Raw genomic sequence first — 11307 nt, forward strand, 5'->3', positions numbered from 1 at the left:
ATTTTTTCAAAAACAAATATCGCCAAATTTCAAGGATAAAATTTTAAAAGGACATTTTCAATACCAGTACTTATGCACCAAACAGTTGAATTTTACTATATTTGGCCCGTGGTTTCGCGAATATATTGATTTTTGTGTGTAACATTTATGAGCCAGGCATTTAAAAAAAAATTATCAATTATTAAATAAAAAAAGAAATATAAGAAAATATAGAAGAAAATACTGGTCAAGAAAAGGAGTTTCGGGACGATTTTAAAAGAATCCTGGGATTTTTGGGAACGCAAAAAGATCGGGATTAACATTCCTAGTACACTCTAAAAAATCTGTTTAAAAATGCGACTATAAATCGAGTATATTTTTGTTTATTTTTAAATTTTTTTGGTAAGTTTACACGATGAATATGTATTTTTCTCGTTTGCACATTCTCGTGTGTAAAAATCCTTTTTGTTAGTGGCTTTACACAATTCTAAGGGTGAAATCAAACAGCAGATGTGTATTTTGTAGCTTGTACACACTTTCTTAGTAAATTTACGCACACCACAGCAGCTATATTACACTCTAAAAAGTCCGAAGTTTAAACCAACTATTCGTTGAATAATCGAGCATGTAATTTCGCGAATAATAAGGTAGGAAATCAGTAACCTACCTTTTAGGTAGGAAATCTACACAATTTTTTTTTAGAGTGTATGTAGATATGTTGGTTTATATTTTAAAAATTTTATGCCATAAAGATATGCAGGAATGAATTAGACTTGCTGACAGCATTCATCGTTAAAATTATCCCAAAATGATCTGAAAAACTTTTGGAAGTAGTTATTTGGAAACTCAATCATTTATGATTTCGCAGTAATGTCTTTCATTTAATAATTACATTAATACATAAAGTGGTTGGTTTTAATGGACATGTTCTATGTAAATCTACATATATACAAGGAGTATACTAGTATATACGTGTTGCATTTACTCCGAAACAATATACAATATTTTTTTAAATAACTTTTCTCTTATACTTTCATTTTAGGCACAACAAATGTACAGTTGCAATTAATTTGCAGTGGTGATACCCAGCGTGATATTAACTTAAACAATGTAAGTAGATCATGTTTCTTATTGTGCGTATGTTAATACGTTAATTTGTTGATAATATGCTTTTTAGGGCAATACTATTATTCATGCACCGGAATGTCCAAAGGCCAAATCCTACGATTGGTGCATTGACAGATTTGTACATTTTGACAGTTAAAGAGTGGTTTCGTTTTGAAATGTTTTTATTGAGCTGAACTCATTCTGGATAAAAAGTTTCTAGACAGCATTACTTTGCGCCAAAATGTATAAATCTCTACAAACGAACCAATAGTGTGATTTGGACTTTACATTCCAAATGTATGAATAATACTGCGGGCGAAGAAATTAGTTCTATGAACTGGTTCGCGAAACGACTTTCAGTTTCATAAAAAAGTTATTGTCAACTCTGAAAATAGACTATTATTAATGCCTACCATTCAGGGATATCAAATAAGGCCATGGCCTTATCAGAAAAACTACGACCCAATTACACAGCTGATCTCCGGAAACCACGTGTAATATTGAATGACATCGCATTATTCTTGGCGAACGGTAGCACCTTGTTGTACCCTATTTTGGCAGTTGTCTCCAGGTTGGGCAGCAAGTCTGCACCCAGGAACCCGAGACTAATTCGTACTCTGCTAAAGGCAGAACACTTACAGGGGATATGCTTATCTCCGTTTTTGGAAAATCGGCATATCGTCTATTGGAATTGTTTCTAATATAGCGCTCCTTTAAAAGTCTGTCGGCCTCTGCTCTGTTTTAAACCAATCGCCAGATTTGTTTTTAATTTTTTAGCTAATAAAGTTAAAAGGACGAAATTCGAGGATGTGGTTATGTGTATAGTCCTTAGTCCATAGTCCTTAACAAATACATTTTTTCAAAAATTAATATTGCAAATTTTCAAAAGTATTCATGGGTGTAATTTTAAAAAGACATTTCCAATACCTATCCGTCTTTGTGCGCCAAAAACGTTATTATTTTCCAGGTCTACAGAACTTTCTATTTAATTTGTTGTTACCCATATTTTTATTCTACATTGCACTGAATTTTTCCAATAATTGTTTTAATTAATGATATCCTTGAAATTTCCCGGCGTCAGAGAGCAGAACTTAAAACGCAGTTTTACTATTTTATAAGGTATTATTTCGGCTGCCTGCACATAACGCCAAACTATTCAATGAAAATTAAAAATTTCTTAATAGAATACTAATAACTAACATCTTGTTCATAAAATATTTTTTTGTTCTCCTCTAACAAAAGTAATCTAAAACTTAATACTTATTCCAATTTCCAACCACAAACTAATAAATGCTTTCACCGCCCACCTTTCTCGCTTCACAACCGAAACAGTCGGAAAAACAATCGAACTAATCTGCAATCGCCTTGTAAGTGGTGGGCAAAACTATGCGTTCACACAATTTACGTAAATGGGTGACACACATAAATACATAGTACGTACATAGTTCTAAATCTTTGCAAAAGTACTTTAACAACATGCAACATAATAGCAATAAAATGAGTTGTTGCAGCAGCGGCAAAAGTTGCACTTTACATTGTTGCCGGCGCCAACGCCAACGACGACGGAACGCGTGCAAGTTTTGTAACGTCGAAAAGTTGGTGTTAGTTTTCATGTTTTCGCCTTGCTTGCGGCATTACTGTTTCATAACACACACACTTTTGTTGCCACTGGATTTTTTGCAAGTACAGTATATTTTGCTTTGTTGCCTCTATGCTTAAGTGCACATTTAAGATACCTACCCCAAAATGAGCATCAGAGGCATTATTTTTAACATTTATAAGGAAACTGCTCCGATAGAACCATTTAGCATACCTGCACATTGGCGATACCTGCCTTAAAAATTGTGCGACTAGTATCAATTATCAAAGAAAGTATTACGTTTACCTGCACTGGCCCTACAATTGCCTAATTTTACAACTTTTTATTTATTTTGTTCATCTCGCCGAACAATGAAAATGGCTATAAATTTATGTAGTTATATAGATAATTAGATACTATTCTCTCGACGTACGAAAACCACGCTCTATAAGTCACTCATCATGCCCGTGCTGGTATATGGCGCAGAAGCATGGACAATGACAACATCCGATGAGGCGGCTCTTGGGGTGTTTGAGAGAAAGATTTTGCGGAAGATTTACGGTCCTTTACGCGTTGGCGACGGCGAGTACCGCAGACGATGGAACGATGAGCTGTATGAGCTTTACAACGATATGGACATAGTGCAGCGAATTAAAATACAGCGGCTCCGCTGGCTTGGTCATGTCGTTCGAATGGACACCGACGCTCCAGCTCTGAAAGTATTCAACTCGGAACCCGCTGGTGGTAGCAGAGGAAGAGGGAGGCCCCCACTGCGATGGAAAGATCAGGTGGAGAAGGACTTGGCTTCACTTGGCGTTTCCAATTGGCGTCAGTTGGCACAGAGGAGAAACGACTGGCGTGCTTTGCTGAACTCGGCCAAAATCGCTTAGGCGGTTACAGCGCCAAAAAAGAAGAAGAAGAAGATACTATTCGGTAAAAATTTCGCTTGCAGTAATTTCTACGTGGTAAGTGCTTCTCCATTATTTGGTTTCATAGGGATTTGGATACCTTCCTCATTGAAGTAGTAAAGAAAATTCGCTTAAGTGCCTTTTTCGGTTAAGTGCACAAGTTTTTCGTGCAAAGAAGGATGTGCAGCTAAGCAAAATATACTGTACATACTATGGTGCTAAGTTGCGTTGGCATTTTGTTTCAAACTCGTTGAAGATATGCAATAGCACTTTAAAGTTAAACTAAATACATATGTAAATATGTATCAGCATTTAGTTGCACTTGGTTGTAGATGTAATGCGGTATGTTCCTAAATTAGTACGTGTGTTTATGCTGCGCGACAATTGCGAATATGCTGCATGTGTAAGTAGTGCATATATGCATGTGGGTATTTTGGTCATGTTTTTGGCCATGTCTGGCAATCTGCCTCGCGATCCACTCATGCTGGTCGCGAATAAATTATGTGCCAAGTTGTTATGCTGCAACCTACACGGCGTATGATTGCTATATTTTTGCTTTGTTCTCTGCTTTGGTTGTTTATGTTTTGGAAAGTAACTCAAATCAATGTTATTATTATTTATTTCTATGAGCTTGCAAGAATAACTTTGGTTTTACTTTTTCATAACGCTTTGGCGACGCGACAGGATATGAGCAGTTTACTTGAACTTTCGCGAATGAAATTTATGTGCAGGAAGTTAGTAAATGATAGTGGCATAATTTACATTATTGTACTTTCATGCATATGGATCACAAATTACCTAATATGTCTATTTTTTCCACAAGGCCAAGGCTTCTAGTGGGTTAATATTTTAATTTCAGTTATTCTTCCCTGAAGTAAGAGGAGGTCAGGGAAATAAAAATGCTTTCACTGAAAAACGAGATCCATACTTTTTTCCAATGATTTTAGCATATTTGAAACAGAAACACCTTATTTGCTAGAACCATATTTCTCCAAGAAACCTTGTATTACTTCTTTAATGGCAAGGTACTTAAACAAAATTTTGTAGACAAGAATATATTTCTGATCAGGTTTACACAAAAAAACATTATTGCTTATTTGTTTTTTTATTTTCTGTGGACTTTCAGGTTCTTTGTATAAAGATTTTGTCTGAGAATACCTACCCTAAGTGAAATTTTCCGGCGAAAAATTTTTTAGGACATTTAAAAAAAAAGTGTCAAAATGACCCCCTCATCAGAGAGCTAAAGGACTACAATTCTTTACAAAATTATTCCTCGAAAAATTTTACTATATTCTAATCATAAATATTTTTCAATTAGAGCTTTCTGGATCCCTTTCCATTTGATACCCGTATTAACATATTATTTTGTTTAACTTATAAATATTTTTGGATTTCGAATTTCTAAACAGGTGGCAACTCTCGTCAAAAATGTTTTAGAAATAAATCAGTCTTAAACCTCTCCCGTTTTATATAAAATATATTAATAATATTAAAATATTTCGTTCAACTTTTTTATTAAACTGATTTTAAATTTCTAAACAGGTGGAAATTGCCTTCAAAAATATTTTGGAAATACATTTTTTCTTAAACCTCCCTCTTTGGGTACCCATATTTTCTTTAACTTCCTATTTAAATTGTTTCTTAAAATTCTTAACAGGTGGCGACCCTCGTCAAAAATATTTTCGAAATAAATCATTCCTAAACTTCTCCCATTTGATATTTTTTAATAGTAGCATATCTTGTTTAACTTGTTAATTAAATTGATTTTGAATTTCTCTATAGGTGGCAATCCTTGTCAAAAATATTTTTGAAATAAAACATTCTTGAGTTTACATGTAGCAACCTTCGTCAAAAATATTTTTGAGATAAAGCATTCTTAAGCCTCTTTCATCTTTTATTTACCCATATTGAAATATTTGATTTTAACTTTTTGAACAGGTTGGAACCCTCTTAAAAAAAATCTAAATAAAGCGCTTTAAAATACTTTCGTTTAAAATCCTCATCGTTGAAATATTAGATATTGTTTATTAATTAATTGATTTAAACTTTTGAGAAAGGTGGCAACTCTTTTCAAAGAATATCCTCTATGCTAACCTATTGAAATATGTCTAACCATTTTAGCATGAAGGAGCAACAAACATACTAACTTATTCACAAACTTCCAAATTTATAATATTTCACAGTGGAATTTAAATGAAATAATTTCGTTCCCTGCCAGGTACAGCAATGTATGTGCGTATGGACACATTTTCTTTGACATCAAGTGTAATTCACAGATTATGAATACTTGTCATTTTCACATCACTTCGCGTTGATTGTGACTACACTTGGTTGGCTAGGTGATGTGCGCGTTGAACGCCTAAGTTTAAATAGGGTTGCTTAAGGATCAGCCGGCGAACAATTGCAAAGGACACCAGAGTAAAAAAAAGAAGAAAACATTCACAAATTTGCATACATACAAATATAAAAATGTACATGAAGCACCGAGGTAAGAAGTCGACTGCTTTTGGCGATGTCCCTGCTGTTGCTACGGCTTCTTGGTTGTACATATCTTTGCCTTAGGCGACAATATAAATACCATATGCGTTTTACTATGTGTTATTGTTATCGTGAAACATTTTTCTCACATTTGTACATATTTACACGCATAGTTCTCTTGCCATGTTGATGTTATCTTTATTGTTCTACTTACAAGCATACATACACACACATATATGTAGTGTATTTATGGTTTCTATGGTTTGCTCTCACTGCGGTGTCTAAGAAAACTTTTCTCACATCTGTGTTTACTCAACTGCAAATGAAATCAGCGTGAATACAAAGAAATTGTCAGTAGCGCACACATGTTCGCATGAACACACACTCACTCAGACTTACCTTTTTATTACCGCAATAATGGGCATTGCGAAAAGTGCAAAGTAACAGAAGCTGTGACAGTATGGGCCTTGAAAAAAGCCAACAAAAGCGACTAGAAAGTGCTAAGTGAGATGCAAAAAAATATCGCTAAAATGCGCGACAAAAAACAAGAAAAATGCAAAACGAGATGAATGTGTACATGCGTGTGTGTGTGTGTGCATTTGTATAAAGAAAGCAAAAAATCCCAAAAATGGGGAAAAAGTGTTAAAAGAGGCAAGTGGATGTTAAAACAACGTATCAACCTAGGGCTTAAGAAAGTATATACAGATGTTGTTTATGTTTGCGTTAGCACCACTTTTGCTTTCTGAACGCTGAAAAGTATACTTTAAAATGTTTTTGTTTCTATGCTTTGTATCCTTGGCTGCAGTAAGAACAATGGCTTATGTCTTTGATTGTGTTTTTTTTTTTACAATCGGCTTGTATGTTTGTATGTAGTATGTGTCACAAATGTGTTTGCCGCAAATCACAATGAAGCACTCAATAACTTTTGTTTTTTTTTTGAGCCACGTGTGGCTTTTTATGGCACAAATTCATTTTGGTTGAGACTTAAAAGATATCGCTTATATAATGTGAATATAAGAAGAAGAGTGTTGGAACCCATGCATGTTTAACTGAGTTCAAAAACTTCATGGGTTAAGGTACATTTTACCATAAGCTCCTTTTTTAGTCATATTTCCCCATCAGATATCAATCTCATATCACTTATGGTTCCAAAGTTATATCTGATGAAAAAATTCCACTCCATTTTTATACGCCTTAATCAGCATCTTCGTGGCAAGGTCACTACCTACTGATTGATGTTGCGCGCGTTAATCATCTAGCCAATCCTCAACAGTAGATTATGTGATAAAAACCCGGGAAAAACTTTTCTTTGTGCTTAAATTAATGAATTGAATTTTTTTTTAAATAGGATTTTCAATAAAATATTTTGAGTTAAGCTTCCTTAGTCTTCTTCTATTGATTAATGATTTTATGACCTGCCCAGAAATAAATATTTTCGGGTTAAAGCTTCAAACCTGTTTTGCTTCATATCCATATTAAATTTTACTCCAGCTATATGCCTATATAACGGGTGATTTTTTTGAGGTTAGGATTTTCATGCATTAGTATTTGACAGATCACGTGGGATTTCAGACATGGTGTCAAAGAGAAAGATGCTCAGTATGCTTTGACATTTCATCATGAATAGACTTACTAACGAGCAACGCTTGCAAATCATTGAATTTTATTACCAAAATCAGTGTTCGGTTCGAAATGTGTTTCGCAAACCCAATTGCTGCGAACGGCGACGAATCGACATTTCACGGTCTTCAGCAACACTCTCAGAAACAGACGCAATATTCTCTTCTGTACGCACTGTACGCATTCGTGTGGTTGGTTTAATGTCCAATAAAGTAAACTGAGTGCGAAACTTGGTCACAATCGCATTAATTGTTTGCTCACTTGGTCGATTATGTAGACCATAAATCGGACGTAAAGCGAACCGAACACTGATTTTGGTAATAAAATTCAATGATTTGCAAGCGTTGCTCGTTAGTAAGTCTATTCATGATGAAATGTCAAAGCATACTGAGCATCTTTCTCTTTGACACCATGTCTGAAATCCCACGTGATCTGTCAAATACTAATGCATGAAAATCCTAACCTCAAAAAAATCACCCGTTACTTGCATATTTAACTTCTATTTGTATTCTTGATAGGTGGCCACCCTATCCAAGAAAAGACGTGAAATAAAGTTTTTTTTTTTTAATATTTAATTAGACACATCCTTATTGCAATATTTCACCTCACTTGCATAAAAAATTTGCAAACACCTTCCTCTTGATACCAATATTGTGATATTTTACTTAAAATAAATATTTGATTTATTTAAACTTGTAAGATAGGTGCCATCCCTATTCAGGAATATGTACGGGTTAAAGCTTTTTCATACGCATTTTGCTTTATAATTATTTGATAATGTGTTTAGAAAATTTTCATTCATATAAAACTAATTTTCTTATTCCGTATAAGTGGCAACCCTATCCAAGAGAACATGTGGTTTCAAGTTTTTTTTCCAAAGCCCTTTGTTAGACAAAATTTGCTAATATTTTAGATTTTTTTCTGGTAAAAATTTGCAGTTTTTTTTAATAAAAATAATCTGGTATTTAAAAAGCTGTGTACAGCGAAGCTCATTGAACAGTTATCAGCAGTAGCGCTGCTGATTTCGACTATTTTCGTAAATCTCGTCTCAAAATTTTAATTTTTGTTTACATATCACTCTCAAATGTCAAATTTTGTTTACGTATTTGCATTGCATGTCCAATGTGATTTTGTGTGGAGGTATTTCTCAAAATTTGGTAAGACAGAAGATACTTATTACTGCGCAAATAAAGTGCTGCTGATTGTAAGATTGTAGGATTATATCTTCAGCATGAGAAACTCCAAAGAAGAAGGCTACCAGGAGAATGTCATTAAAGTAAAAAAGTTCTGAAAGCTTGGAAGGGATATGAAATCCTTCAAAGATACGCTTTGCGACTCAGTTCGTTCCGGAAGCTATTCACTGCATTTCGATTGGTCGATATCCGAGTCTAAATATAATCCATTGAATACCACTCCTGCTTCAAAGTAGTGGGATATTTTCATCATGCTAACCTGCTTGTAACAACTTTTAAGGGGTAAAAGCCCGAGCGCCAAGTACAAATTTATCGAAAAATATCCTACAGATATGTGCTAAGTAAAGATGTTATTTCAGAGCTAATAAATTTAAGATCATTGAATAAAGTTTTCAGATCTGCTAGCTTTTGTAAAAAAAATTGGCAAAGTTATTTTTTGTTCCATAGCTATTATATATACTAGGTCCTGGGTAATAGCAAACTATTCAGTTATTTGTAATCTGCTGAAGAGCGAACTTCTTTAGAAAATAAGTACATTTTTTTGGTCGTTATAAAAAACGTTTTATACAAAAATGTTGGCTCCAGCGCGACACCTAGTGGGCCTAGTTTTGAAAGAGTGTTTTTGCTTTTTCGAAAAAAAGATTTTTACAAATATATTGATATCAGTGCCACCTGGCGGGTCTATTTTACAACACGATTGCATTGTCACCGAACTTACATATCGCCACCAGAAATGCAAAAGGCTGTAACCAACAAAACATCAAAAATTTTCTTATTGATTAATTATGATGTATTTCATCGAATTAAAAGTCCCCATGTCGTTCTTTGCAAAACAATTTTTTTTTGTTAGTTCCGGCCCTTTGCCTTTCAGCTCGATGGGACTGCGGCCTTTTGTTGAATGCAAGTTTAATGAAAGCTAATAAAAAAATTCAAATCAAAAATTACCCCCTTAAATCTTTAACGGTTCCGGTTGGCAATTTACCCAAAAAGGATGCTACAAAAAAGCTAAAAGTGAAATTCAAATCGGTTGAGTGGATACTAGCTAAAAAGTGTCGCTATCCAAGCGTAACAAAGACATATTCATGTATGTACGTGCAAAGGTATGCATGTACATATTTACCAATAATATGTACAGCGCATCGCATGGAATTCACCACAAAATCCACCCAAAATCTTCAACTAATAAATTTTATGCTCTCGCGTTTATGTCCGGTCCGCATGTAACAATCCTAAGTAGTTGCATGAATGGTTTGTCTGAAACGCACATAAATTTTTATTCAACCATCCAATCAGCCAACCGACCAAAAACTTCAACGAGAAAAATGATACATGAATGAGTCTCGAAACAAAATGATTAAAGTATGTCTGTAAGTAGGTAAGGGAACAAGTATTTTTGTTGCACAGACACTGTTGCATCGATACTATCTACTGGTTCTACTGGACTACTTCGCCAGATATCTACGTCTCGGCAAATGACGAAAACTCACTTCATACCCTTGACCCCTGTCGCGGCGCGCCGTCGGTGACATCTTTTCTCATTTGTTCAACCTCATCTCGTTTGCTGTCTGACATTTTCGCCACAGTAAACCTGGCCAAGATGGTCGAGATAATATCCACTAGTAATGGTATGTAGGTTGAGGCAAAAGTAAAATGCAGTCGAGTGTGTAAAATGTTATCGCACACAGAACATCAAATTTCATACATCATAAAACATATTGGCTTAAAAAGTAACAATTTCACAGCCGGTCATACAAAATATCCGCAAACACATACATTTATTCTTTTTTACTAGCAATAAAGGTAATCCCACCTAACAAAAATTCTGGGCAACGATAAGAAATATGAAATTTAGGCCAAATTAATTTCATAATATTGCGCTAGGATCTGCTGGGAGGATCCGCATGACCATGCACTTATAAGAAGGGGTAGGTTTGTGCATACCCTTTCTGATCTAATCCGATGGTACTGGCACCTAGTGACTAAATGGTCTACAAGGTTTGGTCCTAGTAAAATAGAACTGGTATTTTTCATTATAAAGTAGAAGATTTTCTCGCGACGCTTACCTCAATTTGTGGTGTTCGCCAAGTTCAAGTATCTAGGCCTATCCTACATATCGATGGTCCACTAGTAGTAACGACAAAACTCAAAATTTCATATATTTCAGTAGAGCCACTGAAAGATTTTGTGTTTCATAATTTAGCAATAACACCGTGCGACAAAAACAAAAAAATTCAAAATACACGAAATAACAACTATGGGCTAAATGCAGTAAAACTGTGTTTTTAGTTTTTCACTCTGCCGTCAGGATTCAAAAGACTTAGAAATTTTTATACCCGAGCGCACTTGTGCACAAGGGTATTATAACTTTGTTCACATAACGGTTGTTTGTAACAGGCAAAACGAATCGAGATAGATATAGACAAATGTATACATAAATGATCAG

At 34.6% G+C, this 11307-nt stretch overlaps 1 protein-coding gene across 1 annotated transcript in view; it reads left to right on the plus strand.

Annotated features, from left to right (window-relative positions):
- The window catches only part of Lerp (lysosomal enzyme receptor protein), a 178204-nt gene that overhangs the window by 85668 nt on the left and 81229 nt on the right, over positions 1-11307 (plus strand). The window contains exon 15 of the mRNA XM_017610114.1: positions 1022-1089. Within this exon, the coding sequence (XP_017465603.1) occupies positions 1022-1089 (68 nt within the window). The remainder of the gene's footprint in view (positions 1-1021; positions 1090-11307) is intronic.

This window comes from Rhagoletis zephyria, unplaced genomic scaffold, assembly GCF_001687245.7.
Source record: "Rhagoletis zephyria isolate East Lansing unplaced genomic scaffold, Rhagoletis_zephyria_1.1 Rzeph_scaffold_00282, whole genome shotgun sequence".
Lineage (NCBI taxonomy): Eukaryota > Metazoa > Arthropoda > Insecta > Diptera > Tephritidae > Rhagoletis > Rhagoletis zephyria.